Below are 21,244 nucleotides of genomic sequence, written 5' to 3' on the forward strand. Positions count from 1 at the left end.
ACATAAGTTATTCGAAATTATAAGATTGCAACTACCACCATGGATAGCTTGCTCATCGATTGTAAGCAAGTGAATATGGCTAACATGTTAAATTAAATAATCTTGATGATGACAAAAGCGCCAGCTTGCTTATTTGACCAGATCATAACGGTCTCAATTTTGGACTTTTATCTAGCTAACGTTCGCTAGGCTAGCTTGTAGGAAACGTTACCTCATCTGTGAAAAGCAAGCTAACATTGACCAAGTCAACGCCACAACTTACCATCATATCACTGTCACCAGTTAGTGGTTTTCCAAATAAGATTTTTAAATATGTTGATGCACCAGACATCTCTTCTTTTTCTCCCTGAGCTTTTCAGCTCCACTTTTAAACAATTTACATCTTGGTGCCGGTGCCACGCTGCTGGCTCGCGCTCAAAAACGGCTTTGCAAGTGTTGAGTAGTAGAGTGATTGACATTTAATAACACCTAAAACAAAGTTAGACTGATGGAAGAGATTAGATGAGTGAAGAAGATGGAAACCATGAGTGTGAATACAGATCGCGAGGAGTAGTATAAATGTCAGTCAGTGATGTGATTATTGACTTTAGGTATTAACGTGAATTTCTGTGAAGCATAGAATATAGTCGGGGCCGGCGATGTCAGAGGGAGGGCCGGTTGGTGATGGAGGTGGGCTGGTATTGGACCAGCCCACCTCCATTGGTATTGAACCAGCCCACCCCTGTTTGTAAGTAACTGAAAACAAACTAAGTATTCTGGTTTAATATCATTTAACCCTCTTCCCCTGTCCACTGACCATATGATATGACGACTGAATCTACCAGAGACACTTACGTAAGTATCTTTGGTTGAAGACTTTGCAGTGTGTCTAACAAGAGAGCGAATAGGTATCAGGTAGCAAATAGGTATTGAGAAAGTGCAGAAGATGTACATACTCTTTTGATAAGGGTTGAGACGTGTTACAGCCTACCGAGTGGGACCTATGCAGCCATGACAAAGTTAGACTGATGGAAGAGATTAGATGAGTGAAGAAGATGGAAACCATGAGTGTGAATACAGATCGCGAGGAGTAGTATAAATGTCAGTCAGTGATTATTGACTTTAGGTATTCGAGTAAATTTAACGTGTTGTGTGAAGCATAGAATATAGTGAGGGCCGGCGATGTCAGAGGGCAGGCCGGTTGGTGATGGAAGTGGGCCGGTATTGGACCAGCCCACCCCCGTCGGCCTGCCCACCCCTGCCACTGGGGGTAAGTCAGATGAGTTTTCTTGTCATTTGGGTGAGATGATATGTAGACTCACAACATAATATTAAAAAATGACACGTAACAACATGTGATATATCAACAACTCTTATCTAATATTATGTCTATTCAGTATTTCTGTGCACCATTTCCCATGAGTCCAAGCTCAAAGATAGAGGGGAGGGTGTGGAAAAAAGCAGAGGTTACAGCTAAAATTGGTTATGGACAAAACCAAGACATAATGGTACACCCTCGCTGCCATGTGAGCTGTAGTTTATTGTATGCTCACAAATTATTTGTATATCAAAATATTCATTTATATTTAGTGGTGCTGCAAAGGAAGAGTATTCATATACTTGTCTTTGTATTACATCACTTGAGCTTCCACCACATTCACACATGAGTAGACATAAGAATGCTCAGTAATAATCTTAATGAAGAACTAGGACGCTGCTCTATTCACCTCACAAATCAAACAAATATGCAAATATGGACATTAGAAAACCCAACAGAAAGGATCTCTGTGTGTCTCAGAGACCGTCCCTCCCCCCTATTGTGTTATGGTATCCAGTGCACAGGTATGTTTTATCTGTATTTCATGTGTACAACATTAACATTTGACAATCACTTATGATGAAAATATACCAAAACAGATAACATCAACCAGCTGTATTTCTATATAGCAACAATATAAACACAAGCTTCAACTGGAGTAAATCCCACACGTTTCATTCCAAATCTGTGGATTTTAGGATTTTAGACAGATAGATAGATAGATAGATAGATAGATAGATAAATAAATTGGTTGATGCTCTACTAATGCCCCAACCACACATACGTGCAATGCATCATGTAATGTTGGTAGAGTAATTTAGCTGAGGAAATGTTTTTGAACGGCAAAGAACACAAACACAGAGATTTACAGTCACTTATCAGCGTTGTTTTTCACAGGATAATGATGTTTTAACTTTGCAGCAAATAGGGACTCTGTCTGTCTATCTGTCAATACGCTCGCTGGCCATCTAAAATCCTGTCTCTTATTAGATTTCCCCCCATAAATAATTGATGACTTTGCACCTCCCCCATCTCCCTCAATCTCTCTCTTTTTGTCTCAACCTCTCAGTCAGCTGTGGAGAAGGACACCCAAGGTTGAACAATGGCATTTTGTATGCGTGTGTGCACTTTTGTTTCTGTGTGTGTGTGTGTGTGTGTGTGTGTGTGTGTGTGTGTGTGTGTGTGTGTGTGTGTGTGTTTGTAAACCATGAAACAGAGAGCAGAGATCAGAAGAACGGGAGCATCCTGGCATGATGCTAGGAGGCAGACTGATGGATACACAAAGAGAAAAGAGAAGGGGAAATGGAAAGAGACAGGTTGAACCCAGTAAAGTGAAGTGCTTCATCAGAATAACACAATGGTTAGTTTAGTTAGTAGATTAGAGTAAATTAAACCTTTATGAGCTGCTTGCAGCAATTGGGTCAGTTCAGGATGCAAGATAGACAGACATTATTCCCCAAGAGGAATGTGTTGGAGACAAAATGATTTATCTTTTTAAACCTTTAAAAAGATGGGAAAGGATTGGCTCAAAAGCTAGTTTTTTGCTTTTACAGTGACAAGTTGCAGGTCAGCAGATGTTAACGGTTTCCATTTTTTCATAAAAAATGAGGGTCTTCACTTGTGTGATGGTTATCCGCTCCCATCATCCAATATGCAGATAGAAAAACATAGAGAATTATACAAACGTGCATTGTGAGCTCCTGACATGTTTCAAGAATTAAAAAACAGAGCAAACCATTATTTTGATGCCAGTGATGCCGCTGACAAGTGGAACTTTGTTTGTGATTAAAGTGTATGTGACAAAATGAAAACAGTCAGTTGGGGTTCACAAGTGCTCAATGCTAGAAATATATTACTTGAATTAAACGTTGAAAAAGACAGATAGATCGATGCCACAAAAATCCCTTTCAAAAGAACAGTGATGTCGACCAGAGGAGTGAAAAAAATTGAGGAATATCATCAAGCTGTGTTTTAATTTGGCAGGCATTACACTCACAGTGATCCCTGACACCATCTGCTGTCCTCCTCTCTTTGTTGTTCTACTCCCCGCTCTAGTCCTCTCTCTCTCTCTTTGTGTTTTTCAATCCCCCTTTCACACACACAAACACATACACACACACACGCACACACACAAATATTCTTCCTCTCTGTCCACCCTGACCACGCCTGTTTTTTAAAATGTCTTTATGGTGACCCTTCATTCATTTGTCAGTTCCCAGTTCAGTATGACAGTCACATGTTGGATCAAAGTCTGAGCCGGCTGAGTGGATGCTGAGAGAAAGAGTAAAGAATATGACTAAGCTGACAGAGAGTGTGTGAGAGACAAAAGAGAGGGAGTGGAAGTAAAGAAAGTTAAAATGTTATACCCACAATGAAATGATCATGCATATTACCAAACATATAGCATCCAAAGTCATTTGATCTGTTCTTTATTATGCCTGTGGGATCTGTGGGGTTTCTTATGTTGCAATATGTTGTGAATAATGTTATACAAAATAAATATTTCCTTGTAGGGGGATAACAAAAGAAGGTTCTAACGGAGCATACTTCGTCGTACCGGTAGCTTTAGAAAAGTGAAATAGAAACTTGAACAGTTGATCTTGAGTGGTAATGTTATACTGCACAAGTAGATTTAACAAATTAATGAATTAATCTCACCTCTCTGTCCCTTCTATCCATACTAAAAGCCCACACTTGACGCTCCACTCCTCTTTCAACGGGACATACCTCACATTAGAGGAAGAATAATACCGTTTAATGGGACCTGTAAGTTAGCCTTTTATTTTCATCTCATGTTCCGTGTTTCCTGTGTCTCTGGGCCCCCTGTCCATGGTGCTGAGAATGCAGCGCATGTGAGAATTCAGACTCAAAACCATGTACATTTGTCTCCTTCGCTTCAGCTGACGATGTGGGGGATTTAAGCTACAATGAAGCACACAGCATGTCAGTGTGACCGGATGCCCAGAATTTGATCCAGATTATTCTTCTCTCCTGGAATGTTTTTGTGCTGATTTGATAATCTTCCGTCACTCAATACGTGAGAGCGTCATCAGACGGGACCTGCCTCTGGTTCTGCTCGGCCAGCGGACCATCTGTTTTTTAAACTCTTGGTCTGGGAATCTTAGTAATCACCGAGATCCCTTTGAAACTCAATAGTGTCGGTCTGAGAATTATCATCTTACTCAACCAGCCCCCCTGAGATTTACTCCACAATCAATACACTGTTTAACAATCAAATGGTTACATTTATCTGTGACCCTTACTACTGCTGAAATGATTTATCATACTCCAATTCATTTGCAAAATGTCCTAGTGTCGATATTCTGAAAGCTCTGCTGTGCTCTTAAATGATCTCATGAATTTCATTCATTCAGTAAAACGTCAAACATTTTACAATACTGCACATTCAATGCAGTTTAATCTTCCCCGGCAGTCATACATCTATACTGGTCCAAACGCACATAATTACAATATGACCTACTGTGAGTGAAATACATTCAGATTGTATATAAATATATCACCATCTCAGTCATTTGCAGTCCTCTAGTGGTTGAAGAATGACAGTACACTGTACCGGATCAAGTGTTGATGTTGTGGAGAAGAAGGTTTTTAGAAAGCAGTGATGTTCTTATGTGAACACCTCACAGATAATGTTTTTTATAATTATACGCTTGTGTTAATTAAGTTCCATGGCCTCTGATGACTCTCTTAACACCCCCAATTTGAAGGCAAGCAGTGGCAGCTGCCCAATCATTTTAAAGCAAATGGACTTGGAAAGCCAAGAACATCAGACGGTGAAGTGATACAGAAGAACTTATCCCATCCTTCAACAACTCCCGCTGAAGTGATATTAAGTACTTAATCCCCAGCTGCTCTGGTGAACTTTGTCAGGGGCCAAAAGTAGAAGCAAAATGACCCCGGGTAGGGCTCATAACCCCGTGTGGCCTGCAGCTATTCCCAGTGCTGTTACAGCAAATACAGCAAAACGGTTCTATTCAATTTGACTCTTTTCTAGATAAGACAAGGTTCTTTTGTTTAACATTAAAGCTTACAATTAGTAAGTCTGGACAACCAAACAAATAAGTAATTAATTTAATCCCAATGAAACCGTTAAAAAAAAGTGTTGAGTGCTTTATTACAATTGAGAAGTTGATCTGCTTTAAGGAGGTATTTCTTCATCATTGGTTATAATATTAACGTGATAGTGTTACTGTGTGGACTATAATGCTTTAGTATATGTTTTGATAGAAGTAGTACACATATTCTATGTATAAACAGAGTTTAACAAATGCATATGATTCATGATATATTGAATACTCTAACCCAATAGCATATTCACTTAATCCCTGTTAATGCAGGAAAAATACTGATATTAGAAATAAAGCAAAATGTATGTTGACATGCGTCTTAAGCTCAAAGCCGCACTGAATCAAATAAATTGTAGATGTAATTAAAGAATCGCTGTTTATTCCTCACCAACAGAGAGCGGCCCCTGGTGCAGATGAGTCACCTTCAGCTGGCTGGACTCATTAAAGACACACACACACACGCACGCACGCACACACACACACACACACACACACACACACCCGCGCACACACACACACACACACACACACGCACACACAGACCTGTATTCCCTATTACTAAGCAATCCTCTTGACTTTCCTCCCAAAACACAAAGGGAATGACACAGAACAGAATAATAGAATAATATCAGCGGATCAACAGCATATTGTTGGATAATTGAGAGTTTGCACAAGATGATTATTCATGAACAGCTCCTAATTAGTGTCTTAATGACATGTTTGATCCCGTAACGCATTAATGGTTTATATTATGTTCATGAGTTGTAGTCTCTCTTCTGGCGAGTGAAAAAACAGATGCTATTATCCAGTTATAAATTATGTTGAATATTTGGATGTGTGTTGTGCATTACAGTTCTTTGCTGTGAGTCACCTGTGTTGGTCTTCTCTAATGAAAAATGCAATTGTCTTTGGCGCCCCCTACAGTCTGTAACAAATGATAACACATGTTAAATGCCGTACTGTATTTTAATCCACTATCCAATTACAATTATACTGAACTACACTTGTTTTTCAGGGTGCCATGAATATGCAAGCGCTTGATGAATGATACTACACTTGATATGGATGACTTCACTGTTGTTGATGTGTTTGTGATATCTCTGTCCTGATAGTAGTAGCAAAAGCAATAAAGCGTTTTAATATTTCTCCGATGGAAATATGTGCAGACAATTCCCCCTGCTTTAAAGAACATGCAAGCGGAACCATTTATGAGAAGATACAAAATAAATATGGAAATGTTTACATGCACTCACTAATATATACATATAATTGACTTGTGGTCACATTTTATTTGCACCAATTTAAATACATTTTACAGAAGAGAAACATCAACAAAGCACATGCACATCATATTGGGGGAGACTCATTTCTTAGTCTACTGTCTTTATGTCCATATTGTTCTCATCTATCTAGATCCAGGTATGATTCTACTTTTGGAAACAGTACAACACTGATGTTAAGTCAAGGTCCTCACAAGCACAGCAAAGGATGTCGTGGATGAATGCGTGCTGCTTTAATTTCCTCTTGATGACAAGGCTTCAACAAGTCAGCCTCCTGTTTGTCAAAGAGAGGCCACGTCAAAACAAAGGGACAAAACCTGATGACAACACAATCGGAAAACACCAGAGTCTCCACCTTTTCCTCTTCCACCAACATTTCATTTTTTACGACTATCGTTTTTGCAGTATCCAATAATGAGTGACAGTTTAGAGAACTGACTCTTGTCCTCCGTCTCTGGAGACAACACAAGGACATCAAATTTACAATGTTCAGTTATGTAGCAGCTGTGACTTTCATTCTTTCTCTTTCAAAATGTGTTTCTTGTTTTCTATTACGTTTTTGTTTCTAACCCTCATATGATTACTGTAATTTATCAAATATAATACATGTTATAGATTATGTAGCGCAACGCAGGTCAAAGTTAGCTACAACGGTGACATTTATGTTGTTTACATTGTTGTATGCCAACACTGCTGCTGACTACAGCTTTCAGTGTCCTCAGTAAATCAGAAAGGATGATTTCTGTGAATTTATTGAAACACACGACCTGCATTGCACACTAATGTACAGCAGGTACAGAATATATTGTGGCTGTCATCCCGAAATAACTTCATATTTTACATTCAAGGATAAAGGCTCAGAGTAATTCATCCAAGTGCTGTTCAGGTGCAACACTGGAGTTTTGAATTACAGCAGCTTTGACTGGGGAATAATAGAAAAGATCATCACAAAGCTCTCCACTAAACCGAGTTATGCCAGCAAATACGATATTACCACCGCTTCACAAATATGCTGACATTATTGGAAATATAGTGGAAGGAACAATCACAAGACCATATGTTTTTATGGTTTAGGCTACATTGTAGTGCTTTCAAAGGGTGTAAATATCTTCATTAATAAGAGAAAATCCTATTTATGTTTTATTTCTGACATTGTTATGATGAAAGAAAAAAAAAGCGGAAGAAGCTACAGTTTATAGATGTATATTACCTATTAGTTCCTTTATTCATATACAGAAATATCACACTTAGAAATAACTATATATATATATATATAATAAGGAAGAATAACAAGTATTACTATAACCCATTAAGGAACATAAACGCGTTCATACACTAATTTAGTCCTATAGCTTTTATATTTCTTTGGGGGAAGAGAAACAATTCTGCAATATTTGGTGCTATAATTACTGTTATTACAATGTGTGATAAAATGATGAAGGACAAGAATGGTCTTGATATTTATGTTTGAATGTTGAAAATATAGATTCAGTGAATCTTAGCAACATGTGGGCGGGACTTCAGTGAGGCCGACAGCTTTTCTATTTTTGTGTAAATAAGGTCTCAGTTGTGTGTGTCTCTCACTCTGCGGTGTGTAGCAGCGGAGCCTCGGGTCAAAGTGACTGATATTTGTCATCGTATGAGGAGGCAGAGAGCTGAATTATTGAAGTCTTGTTTTTCATCAAGGTGAAATTAAAGCAGCGCACACACAAACACACAGTCACTCTAACAAATTACTTCTGTGGAAAACCTGGTTGGGACGCGAACCCCAAAATGAAAGTCCCACCCATTGCTTCAGGTTTTGTGTGTGTGTGTGTGTGTGTGGGTGTGAGTGTGTGCACGTGTGTGTGTGTGCGCACGTTTGTGTGTTTGTGTTTACCACACTGTGTCCTATTTCTCCCTTTACTCCATCCACCTCCATACTGGTAGATTACAGTTATACTCGTGTGGTGGAGTCTGTAGGCTGAACCAAAACCAGTTGTTCCATTAGACCGTATCCCCTAAGCGGACCCTGTCCTGACGGGAACAATGCAGTACCCCGAGGAAAAGAAAGGGCATCACAACAACACACTTTAAGACACACACATGATTTCATGGGGTACAAATAGACAAATAATGATCCCAAACTGTTTCTGTATAAACTGACCACGGTCCCTCTTTCTGGGCCGACTTGTATGACACAAAGTTCTTTTGTTGACGATGCACGTGAGCATTTGAAGAGTGTTTTGAGTAAGAAGTTGAAAGTCACCTTTGGTTTTGTTGACACAATAAAACCGGACAATTTGATGATGAAACAAGTCAGCAGTCAAATCTGAACTATTACCTTCAGGGCATCTTTGGGTGGAAAATGGAATAAAATGAACAACAATAATATAAAAATAAAATAAGAATTTTACAATGATTTAGAGCGACAGTTTGAATATATCAGTTGTGCTGGAGTTTCATTTAGCTTTTGATTGTATTTATCTCTGTTATATGACTTCACACTTCACAGTTGCATAGCCACATATTTGCTGTTGTGGTACATTCTTCACAGGAAGACAAAAAGCGTCTTTGCAGAAGCCGCACGCCCAAAAATCAAAAGGAAGTGAAAACCCATGAAGGCATGTGGCTCATACAAAACTTTATATAGCCTCTTATGCTTTATACTACTGTGCTATTCACTCATCTCCCTGGTCTGACCTTCAAACTCTGTGTCATGCATTATATTCCTTATATACCTTATGCAAAGGTCATGTTATTGAATGTAACATCTATGCAAAGTAAGCAAAGTGACAGTGAAACCAGTGTTGAGTGAATACTGAGGGGAACAGGATGCTTTCCCTGGTTTCTGGTTTTAAAGTCATTTAATTGGTATACTCTATATCTGTTTGATCCAACTCATATATACCAACTTTTATTTGAAGTTTAAAGAAGCCTCCACGTCTTTATTATAGGACGTTTCCATCAAATTGGAATATCCTACATGTGTTTTGCACCATTTTATACACATAACCAAAATTCAGTCTAATTTAATCAAACATAATTGATGTTTTGACCGGCTCTATTACACCACCCTTACATCATGAATCCAAGATGATTTCCCAAACAGCTGTAATTGCAATGCTTCCATCCTGTGGAAAAATAAAAGTGGCAAACACATCAGCGAAGTAAAAGAACAAAATGAGTATACGGTGTGACTCATATAAAGTCCTGCATTGATCTGAGATGTGCTGACAAACAACATGTCCCGATTACCACATAAATATTATTTGCCTTTTGATGGAATCATTTGTTTCCTCTTGTCTCAATCATGCTTTAGATTACAGACTATCAACCCTATCAGACATTAACTAAACGTATATAAACTGCACTGAGAAGAAGAAAGATTCAAGAAGATAATCAGTGGTATCGAAGGCGATAGTTATGTTTTACCTCTGGATGAAATTATAACCAGATTTTACTTTCAATGGGATAAAAGTGACCAATCATCACTTCTGTTTTAAACACCCCTTCGAGTTTCCATCACCACTTTTTCACTCCGGTCGGAGGGCACATTCACTCGTTTCATATATTTATGTTCTTATCTTGCTCTTTCAAGCGTTCATCTCATCTCATCGTTTCATTTCCTCTTGCTATTGGTTGTTTCAGCTTCACACAGGAAGTGTCCCAGTTTGCCCTGCCCCCGTCGCTGCCTCTCATCTCTCAGGTTGTGTCTCTGTCTCACATACAAACAGTGTGCAGAGAGGAACCACAAGTTATCTCTTTTCTCTGCAGCTCCTCTCAGACGGTGCATCTGTCCCCCACCTGCAGCTGATCTTATAACCACAGTCACAACATGAGCATGCGGAAACTGAGTGAGTACCGTGCAAGCGTGCGCGCGCGTGTGTGTGTATGTGTGTGTGTGTGTGTGCACACGTGCGTGTGTGTGTGTAGAGCTGCACTGGACTCATGTGCTTACACATGTAGTAAACTAGTCAGTTAGGTTAGGTTTGTAACATTTTGGTGATAATGATGACATGCTAAAATCAACTTGCAGCTGAAATGATTTTGTGAGGATGACGTGTACAAAAATGAAGAGACGTTGGACCGGTTTTAATTATTTACAGCTTTGTAAAAACAGGCCTTTATATAAATAACAAAACATGTGCATGACTGCTGATGTTGACACACAGGGACAACCCAGCAGGACCATATTCACACACACACACACACACACACACACACACACACACACACACACACACACACACACACATCCTACGTTATGGCTGTAAATGGTTGACTGCTCATTTGTACAGCAACACAATCAAAACATTACCTCTGCAAAGGGGAATTTTGCTGAAACAACTGAGCAGAGACTTTTTTTCTTTTTATTGAAGCTGCAAATAATCAAGTTTTCTGAGAAAGTTGAATTAGTATGTGCTTGTTATTATAGATTTACATGACAGAATTGTGTATCGCCATATCTCAATACATGATTACATCATGGAATTAATCATGAGCCACTTGAAAGACATTTAATTATTGCCCAACTCCAACTGCTGAGAAACACATCATGTTTTTATGTCACAATATGCTCCAATATGTTGCACAGCTGTTGCTAACCTTATTTGAAGTTTGGCCAGGTTTTTGCTGAAAATGAAATCAGAAAACCAAAACAATCAGCTCAGAGACAGTACAAGCTCTGTAGTGATGAGGGGAACTACACAGTCGGGTGATGATTCTCCGTTGAGTCAGCCCTGTAAAAAGATCACATCACATTATGCTTGGTAATTTGATGCATGAGCATTTAAAAAAGATATTGTGCAGCTTTAATCAACTCTGCTTCTTTAACGTATCGACGTCTCCTGCTTGAAAATACATCTAATAGAGAGGTTGCATAGGGTGAACTGGGTTGGCAAACACATGGACCAACGCCATCGACTTGTGACCACATAATGAGCAGTTCTTCTTTTCTAACTGTTCCCCTCTCAAGGTTCCAAGTGGTTTGGTAGCCTCACCAACCTCTCTTTTCGCCGTTCCAGTGAGAAATCAGAGTCCAACTCCTCTCAGGCCAAGTGTGGGGCAGGATGTGTACCTGGAGACGGCACCGACTGTGGCGCTGCCGCTACGCCGTCACTCCTGGATCCAGTTGTGGAGACGACGGTGGACGACATGGGTGCCATGCGTCCTCGCACTGCCAGCTACGTCCGCTCCAGTGAGAGCTACACACACCTGGGTACGCTGCCCCGGCTACTGAGGAGGAGGAGAGACAAGAGTAGTAAAGGTAAGGCAGCAAAGGGATGACCTCTTCACCCCTTTGAGAAACAGGACAACAATCCCTGTGACAATACTTAGACGTCTATTTCTGATTTCTCCAGGAGGCCCCAGCAGCAATAAGAACAGTAAAGACAAGAGCAGCATCGGCAGAAGTCAAAGCCAGCGACCTGCAGGGGACCAAGACCGTGCGCCCCGAAGGCCCACATCCAAAGATTCTGGAGATGAAGCTGGAGCTAAAGCTGACACTGGGCTCGGCAAAGACTCCTTCACTGATCCCGAGACCCAGCCTGAACCTACACGTGAAACTGATGTCACGAGCACCCTCTCTGCCATGCCGTCATCTGGTGGCTCAAGTGTTGCACTCCAGCCAGAGACTTGTGACGAGCAGAACTTGAACCCTGAGGAGACTTCATCGCCTCCACCCAGCCGGGAGGAGGATGAGTCCTGGACACGTGAAAATGATGAGTTAGAGTCCGGGCCTGCATCGGACCCAAAGGTGGAGGCAGAGAGCCGAGAGCTGACAGAAGGAAACCCACATTCTGACAGCATTTACTGGTGATTATCTTTCTTTCTTATGTCAACAGCTCATTGAACTTCCTGTGTTTCTTCTTGGACAATAAAGTCATTGAAGGTCACATTCAAGGTCATGTAACATTTTGACCCAGATTTGTTTGGTATGCATAGTCGGCGGTTATCTGGCTATGCACCCTTTGTAAGCTATGTGATTTATTCCAATATGGGAAACTGAGAAAGAGTTCAGAAATCTGGTTGGTGACCCCTTACAAACAGCTGCATGCCGTTGCAGCCCCCTTGTCCTGTTTAATGACCTCTTTACTCACATGGTTGTATAACTGTTTGAGGCCCTAAGAGGTCAAACTAATAAAGCTTGATCATATCGGGGTACATTTGCTCTTTAGAAACTGTACTTTTTACTTTAACGGCGTAGATATTGCTAACTGCCCTTCCACTTCAGGGCTTTTACTTGTAACAGAGTATTTTAACATTGTTATTTTGGCATATTAACTCAAGCATCTATAGGCCACATGTAATGAGCTAATTAAAATGACCACACAGTATATGGTTACCTGGTTATGTTCCAGCACTGAACAGCCAGTCACGTTGTTGTAAGAGTGAAGGAGCCGTTCAGAGAAGGGGAGCCGCGCTCTGTGCGTCCGCCAGGGGGCGCACACCGGGTTTCACCTCTGCAGGCGCGTGGACTAGGCCGCCGGGGAAGTTGGACAGTTCACAGTGCGTGTTGACTTTGCTCTGGACAGGACTTGCCTCTGACAGTGGGTGTGTGAGGTGAGACGATAACAGGATTCATTACTTCCCCTTTGAAAGGCAGCAGGTGATATTGATTCCTCGTATTGATCCGATGCTGCTGGAAAGCTGGCGCACTGATGTTTTCTTTTTGTTTGCATTGATTTGTTGCAGGAGACAGCCACGCGGACACGCTTTCTGAGTGCGTGTTCGTGATGTTGAAGTTGTCAACACACTCTCTAGACTTTATCTATATCAGCGTTGAGATGAGAGAACGTGTTCCTCTCAGCAGAGCACCGCATTCCTCTTCTTTCCCAATCTTACATGCACGATAGCAGAGTGCACGAGTGTATCGCGCTACAGTGGGATTTACCCCCGTGCGTGCGTGCAGTTGTGCTGGCATGCGTGGGCGTGCACGTGCGAGCGTGCAGCATCAGCCCATTAGTTCAGGCCCGGGGACCGTGGGAAATGCGTCTGTGTGGCGGAGTGAGGGCCCACCAGAGCCCCCAATCACAAGTCCCCCCGCCTCTCCCTGCAGCCCACGCCGCTCTCCTGCAGCTCCTCCGGGCCTGAACTGGCCGGTTCTTCTGGAGAACTGGTTCACGTTATGCGCAGACAGTGTTGGTGGGTTCCGTTACTGGTCATATTTGGCTGTCATGGTGTACTCTGGGATAGTCTGGTCAGTCTGGCATCATTGTGAGTTGTGTGTTTTTTTTGCATGTGAGCTCCTTTGTCGGGCCCCAATTTTAGAAGTGAAGGATTAATCGATGAACACAAACTCCATCATCAGCAGATTCATCATGCCATTCTGTTTTCAAGCACAAAAGTCAAACATTCACCGGTTTCAACATCGCAAATGTGAGAAATGTGAATATGCTTTTTGCTGGTTGTTGATTAATCAAGAAAATAACCTTTGTTGATAATGAAAATATTGATGTAATTTCAAGTACATTTGAATTATAGAGCACAGAATCACAAGAGGTAAACCTCTGTTCTTACATCCTCGAGTCTGATGAGGCTGCTGCCTGCACAGAGAGACAGATGTGTAGCACTAGGATTGCAATAGAGTTTTAAAAAAGTAAAGTAAATAAAAGCCAGGAATAATATCAGCTTCAAGTTTCTAGAGTAAATAATATCTAGCACACATTATGTGTGATAAGTTCAGGTAAATCAAGTATGAAAGTGTTTGAACAGTGTTAGTTTACTAAAACGGGCGATATGATTGCTGGGCTTGTTTTTGTTTGTTTGACACATTATTTATAAACACAATAAAGATTGCCTTACTGCAGTAATCAAACAACTGCAAGTGAGTTTGCAAAAGAGTATGTGGAGAAGTAGGTTTTGCATCTGAAATGTGTATTATTAATCCAAATATGAGTTGCATGAATAGTTTAAATCATTTTCAATCATTTCAAAGTATGAGTGTCTGTGAGTGTTGGAAGCACAGCTGGTCTGCGTGACCCGACCACAGCTCTACTGTAGCGCTCGATGGCCTCTGTGTTATCGAGGTTTGGGGTTGTTTGTTTTCTTTTATTTACAGCTCACATTCTTCAATGGATGAATGCCGATGTTATTATCAGTGCAAATGACGGAGGCAAATATTTAACATTTGTACAGCTATTTATTTAAAAGTTTTGGCACAGCACAGCTTATGAAGGGAATGTAGAGCTCCTCTGTCATGGGACCTATTAACATTCCCAAGCCCGCTGCCATGATGGGACCCTTTGATCTGGCCTCTCTGTGGTCATGTGTAACACGGCTTCGCTCTGGGCCCTGTGAGACCCATCAGGCAGTTTGGAGCTGCGCTGAGTGATTGATCTTAAAACTTGTCTGGGGGTGTAATTACCCCTTTAGCTCGCGCTCGCTGCGTATCACAAAGCACCCACAGCATGGTTCCCTAGACTGCAGAGCAGCGGGGTTCTGACACATGATCCGGATGCAGCACGAGTGTAAAAGTGTGAGTTATTGCGCCTGAAAGATTTGAGAGGCCGGCTCCATATTCCGCAACCTTAGATGCTCAGTGGGGTTTGTTATCTCCCCATTTTCTATGGAGCTGGCCTGCAACAACATTTCCCTCACTGGTGAAGCCGCTGTCGAAGTGGGTCACGGGAATACAGGGATGTTTTCTTTTGTCTGTGGTAACAAGCACTGCACCTGTTACAAGAACCGATCAAACACAGACGTGCGTGGACACGTGTGTGTGTCACACAATGTGTCATACGTTTTCTTTTCGGCTACCACGTTGGCTAATATTTCCATTTATTCCTCTCCCTTCTCTTTCTTCAGCCGCATGGAGCCATCGGAGAGCCAGGTGGAATATGTGCAGGTAAGTCTGCTCTGTCAAGGTGTCATTGCCCTTGTCTTGTCCTCTTCGGTCATGGTATCATTGTCCAGATGTGTGCGTGTGTGTGTCTGTAATGTAATATCTTCCCACATAAATCTTTCTTGCTCCATGAAACAAGGTCTGTTCTCTATCAGTGACACACATGCAGACACATGTAATGCCTGAGATGCCAGGAGATATAAGTAGTCGTTGTTCAGCCTCCAACAGCAATTCAGTTTGAGTTTCCTCCCCTCTCCCACGGTATTGAATTAGCTTTTTTTAATGTGAGCTCTCAGATGTAATTGTGGCTGATTATTGGCCCTTAGTCTTCAACAGTTATGCTCATTTCAGCAGGCTCACTCTGCATTTAGTCTGATTCAGTCTGCCATTTAGCTAATTGAATTTGGAGCTAGGCAGTGTTCATGTCAGCGCTGCGCAGCTAGCAAGCAGTCTGAGCTGTGGCCAGTAGGTGGCGCAGTACGCTGGAGATGTGAACTCCTTGTGGACCAGAGAGCATGGGAAGCTGTTTCATGACCCTGGAGATGGGTGATAGGGATCCATGCATCCTGTGTACCACAGCACACACATTAAAACAGATATTGGACTTCAAACTGAGAACAAAAGTGGGAGGTGAGAATCAATAAAGTGAAGCTCAAAGAAGGAAGGAAGGAAGGAAGGAAGGATGAAAAAGTGAGAGGGGAAGTAAAGTGTTGAGCTGAATCTTTTTTTTGGTATTGATTATCTATCCCAGGGAGGTGGTAAAAGCCGTCTCCTATGAACCTGAGCTCTATTCCTTTTGTAAAACAAGTATATCCAACTTCCTCTGATCACAACACATACATACAGAATATCAAATGTTCTTCAAGACCCAATCGGTTATTTCTTTTACCTCGGAACAGCTCTTTTAAATTAGAAGTAGTTGTTTTACTGCTATGTTTATGGACATAACTGATTTACTTTATTGCCACCAGAAAACCTTTATATATTGCATAAAGGTGTTTATTGTTGTATTCATCTATTTACTTAGAAAATGAAGGTCTGACCAAATACTGCCTCTGCTCTTAAATGTTTTAAAGGTGCATTCATTTTTTATGATGTCAGTGAAGTGGCCTTTATTTCAGGCGAGGTGACCCACCTCCACTGTACAACACTATGGGTCTACTTATAATATAGGTCACCTTGTAACTAATACTTACCATTAGCACTGCTTTCATGCTGACACAAAGTAAATACTGGACTTTCTTTAGTTTTAAATAAGCATGACATGTGACTGCTTTTAACATACATTTTTATAATGGTTCATGATTGTGATATTGGATGAAGCACATCATTCATATTTCAGAAGTAAAGCAGCATCAACATGTTCTGCTTTAAACCCCCCAACCTTTTTAGAATCCTCACACATGTTTTGCCAGACAAATTTGTTTCCTATCCTTGTATGGCTCTCAAACACCACAACAGCCTAGACTACCACCACCCTGCCCACCACCCAGCCCACCACCCACCACCTCGCACACTGCCTGAAAGCTGCCAGAATTCGCTCCATCTCCATCCATTTCCCCTGAAACATTTATGACAACTGATGTTTTAATCAGGAGTTAGCCTCAGTGTTCCCTGTTTTAACGGTAAAGACCATTCAGTGACTCTCCTCCGGTTTATCACACACACACACACACGCGCGCACACGCACACGCACACACACACACACACACACACACACACACACACACACACACACACACACACACACACACACACACACACACACTCGCACACACACACACACATGCGCAGTACCCCGTATGTATAAAAATGAAACCAAGATACGGTGAGACGGAGACAAACTGATCTGATGTGAGTATGCTCAAAGAAAATAAGCAATCAGAAATAAGAAAAGCCCTGAAGCATTCAGGACAAGTTATTCCTCTTTTCGGCTCTATCATAAAATATCTATCATCATTAATTTTTCATCTTGATGGTCAAGCAATATCTACTGTTTGTGTTTTTATGATTTTTAGTGAAAGATTAAAAAAAAGCAGTTTTAAAATGGCTGAGGTCGGCGATAAAACAGGCCTGAAGACACCGTGTCATTAAGTAACTAATAAAAATGGTCCAGTCTCAGTTTAAGTGTGAGCTTGCTTTTGGATAGTGTGTATGTGTGTGGCTTTATGATTGGGAGCATTTGTTTTTGCCTGCAGCCCAGCCCTGCTTTGTCTACCATCCTATTTAGTGGTTTGGTGCTACTCTGAGGGGTGGAGGTGGGGTGGGGGGGGGGGCAGGAAAGGGGGAGGTGGGATGGGTTTTGGATTCATATGTGCTTTATTAACATAAGTCTGGCACACGAGTCACACCGGTGCTGAGTGTGAAGGGACTCAGCTGCGTATCTGCTACTGCATGTTTGATTATGCGAATGGTTTGAATTTTCTAAATCTGTCTGTGTCTGTGCAGCCTTTAAATTAAGGCACGTGCCCTGTGGGTGCGCATGTGTGCGTGTGACTATTACAGTAGAAGAATTAATGTGGCGCCTCTGTAAATGAGAGGGGGTGTAAACTGTCAGGGTTGGCCCTCGGTAACCAACCCTGGAAAGTCTCCAGTTACCATTCCTTCAGCGTGCACACAGATGGACAAAGAGCCAGGACAGACACGTTTCTGCACACACGTACAGTACATACAACGTGTTTACATCTACATTGTATGCTGTTCATTATCTGTTTATTATCTGTTTATTCAGGTCACCAAAGAGAAAAGCCCATGGTGCCATTATGGAACTAGTCATCTGTAACATTTGACTTTGACAAAAAAACTGAAACACCTAAAAATGCAAAAAAATACACAATACCCCGCATTCATTTTGTGACATGACAGTTTTCCATTTTTTACACATATTTTTCAGTGTTTGCAGCTAACCAGAAATTAAAACCAATAATGAAAATCCTAGCAGGTCATGTTTATCATGTTTTTCATCTGATATGATTGTGTAAGCATGCTAATGTTTGCTAATAAGCGTGTTAAGTCAGTGGATCATCAGAGTTGGTAGGATTCATCCTCTGGGAACCAAAAATGTCTGTAACAAATATTGTGGCAATCGATTTGCTGTAGTAAATGGTGAGTTAATTTCACTAGATAGGGGAAGACTTTGTTCGCTGATGGCCCGAGAGGATTCAGGTTGTTGAGCGATTCAGTCTGGACCAAAGTGACCAGCCAACGCCATCCCTCGAGTGTGGCTAAAAATGCTGACTATCAGCCACATTTTGCTAATTGGTTTTCACTTCAAATGGCAAATTTGTCTAATATGTCGTTATGATTTAAAAGTGGTCGCTGCCTGAACTCGCTGCTATTTCAGTCATAAAACTTGAAAAGATGATGTGATGTAGTCAAGAGAAAAGTCTCAAATATATTTCATTCACATGCAAAAAAGAAATACAACTGCATTAGCAAAGAGGCACAAGCACTCAATTAGAAACAATAAGTGAATGACATCGTATTGGATATTTCTCCAAGTCGTAGAACAAAAGATGTGATATTTACTGCAAGGCCATGTTATTCTCAAGTGTTTCTGTTATTTTGTCCACCCCATTCAAGGTCAGCACGCCCATGCCACGAAGCAGTACGCGACAGAAGAATAATGTCACATTGCTCTCTCTAAAACAGTGTCACTGCTTTATTCACGCTCAAGATGTGTCTAGTTGCTACAGCAACACATTTGCGTAAGGCTAAGTCATTTTAATGCGATTAAAGCAAGACAGAAGATTTTTAATTGCGCTATTTCACACCTAAATTCATATTTTTTTCTACAAATTCCCAGCGTTTTCCACCAGGCCTCTTTCTCTCGCTGCATCATTATCGCGGGATGATGTTTCAAACGGCCTTTGAAACACACATCTGGTGGTTCGATACGGATTAACCAGCCGGGGAATGGGGTCCACGTTGATGACAATCAGACACACACAGATCATTAGGTGTACCCCGCTAAACCCCAACGGAGCCCGGCCTTTGTTTTAGAGACGCAAGTGTGCAAACACATAGACACACATAAAGATGTGTGTGCACTTGTAATCTTGATCTGCCCTCGGTGTGTCTCTCTTCATCTCTCACACACATGCATCTACACACATTTTACTCTTAGACACACACACACACACACACACACACACACACACACACACACACACACACTCTCTCTCTCGCTGTCTATGTTCTCTTTTTTTCAATCTCTCTGTGTGTCTCTCCCCCCTCCCACACACACACACACACACACACACACACTCACTCACACTCCTTTCATTAGTGGGACGCTTGCAGGCACATGCAGGGATTCTCCATTGTGCTCCCTATCAGCCTGCGGGATGGGGCTCACTAATTAATATTTAACTGAAGACCGCCTTCAAGCAGGGGAGGAGATGTAGAGATAGATGTGCGGTAGGAGGGGGAGGAAGGTGGAGGGATGACCATGAAGGAGAAGGGAAGGACAGGGAAAAGAAGGGAAGGAAAGACAGGGATCAGAGAGTCGTGGAAGCTTGAGGGAGGAGGTTCGGCTAGTGATGAGAGGTCGGGATAAGGAGGAGGGAGAGAAGAGGGGAGGCGCTCGGTGATAAGAAGGGTTGGGGAAAGGTTGGATTCGATAGAGCATAGAGAGAGGGAGTTGAGGGAATGCTGAAAAGAGGAGAGGTTCAATGAATGGATAATAGTAAGAGTGAAAGAGAAAAACAAAGAGAAGAATATGGTGCAAGGAGTACCTGAACAGATGTTTTCTGACAGGTGTGAATGCAGAGAATTAAAGGAAGATAGATAAAAAGGATTTACAGGGAAGTCATAGTGGAAACAAAGTGAGGATGAAGCAAAGACAGAGAAAAGAACAGGACGATTCAGCGTAATGAAGTGAACAAGACAGTAAAGTAAGAATGAGACTCTCTTTAGTCTTCCCAAAGGCACGAAATGGGGGAGAAGTTACCATCATTTTTCTTTCAGCCTGTCTTCGGAGCGTTGAGTCTATTAGATTTAAAACATCGTAAAGGAAATGGAGCATTGAGGGCTCGAGCTTGATGATATGTCGTAGGCAGTTTTTCAAATATTGGTGGCCTGTGCTTTCTTATGTTCACTTACGTCTGTTATGTTTGTCTTGACTAGTCTGGATAAGTGTCGTTGTCACAATTTCGAGACATATTTATGTGAAGTTGCTGGATAAAAGTGAAAAGCTAGTGATTGACGCGCCAGAATATCTGCCCTGTTAATGTACCCAGTCTTTTCAGAGAACACTGACTCTGTGAATCTGTTACTTTGCTTTAATGTCACAGCTCCCAAAGCAGCCATTTGATATCTGTTTTGACTCGCATTCATGTGAGGATGCAGACTGACATGTGGAAACACAAGCCGGAGCATTCAGAATGTATTTGAGGACATGCTCATTTCAGCAGGATTGCTTTCACCGGCGCAAATCAGAACACTTGATCAAAAGGATTAGGAGGTGTGATATAAAAAGTATATGTTTTATGAAAATCACATTTTGTGGAGTGGCTTTTAGCTAATGGATCCTACAGAGCAATACATTTTTATTACGACATGTCTGAGTGGGAATTAGTCTGCTAACATTGCCAATTTCAATGCTAAACTCAAAGCGGAGCATCAATGCTTTACACTCTGCATTCATCATATTGTTCCATGTGGGTTTTGTCCACCACATGCGTTTTGGGCTGCGTGTGTGTGGCGCAGCAGCCAGATGTAACATGCTCTATGTTTTGATTGTTTTGGCAAGGTA

General features: G+C 41.5%; 1 protein-coding gene across 2 annotated transcripts in view; it reads left to right on the forward strand.

Moving 5' to 3' along the window:
* The first annotated feature begins 10,379 nt into the window (after positions 1-10,379).
* The window catches only part of sh2d3ca (SH2 domain containing 3Ca), a 44,453-nt gene continuing 33,588 nt past the window's right edge, over positions 10,380-21,244 (forward strand). Inside the window, exons 1-4 of one of the 2 annotated variants that reach the window (XM_034547281.1) lie at positions 10,380-10,501; positions 11,623-11,913; positions 12,008-12,461; positions 15,453-15,492. In XM_034547281.1, coding sequence (XP_034403172.1) covers positions 10,483-10,501; positions 11,623-11,913; positions 12,008-12,461; positions 15,453-15,492 — 804 coding nt within the window. In that variant the 5' untranslated portion in view covers positions 10,380-10,482. The remainder of the gene's footprint in view (positions 10,502-11,622; positions 11,914-12,007; positions 12,462-15,452; positions 15,493-21,244) is intronic. The other variant, XM_034547282.1, reaches the window with a different exon arrangement.

The sequence above is a fragment of the Cyclopterus lumpus genome, chromosome 12 (assembly GCF_009769545.1).
Source record: "Cyclopterus lumpus isolate fCycLum1 chromosome 12, fCycLum1.pri, whole genome shotgun sequence".
NCBI classification, from domain to species: Eukaryota; Metazoa; Chordata; class Actinopteri; order Perciformes; family Cyclopteridae; genus Cyclopterus; species Cyclopterus lumpus.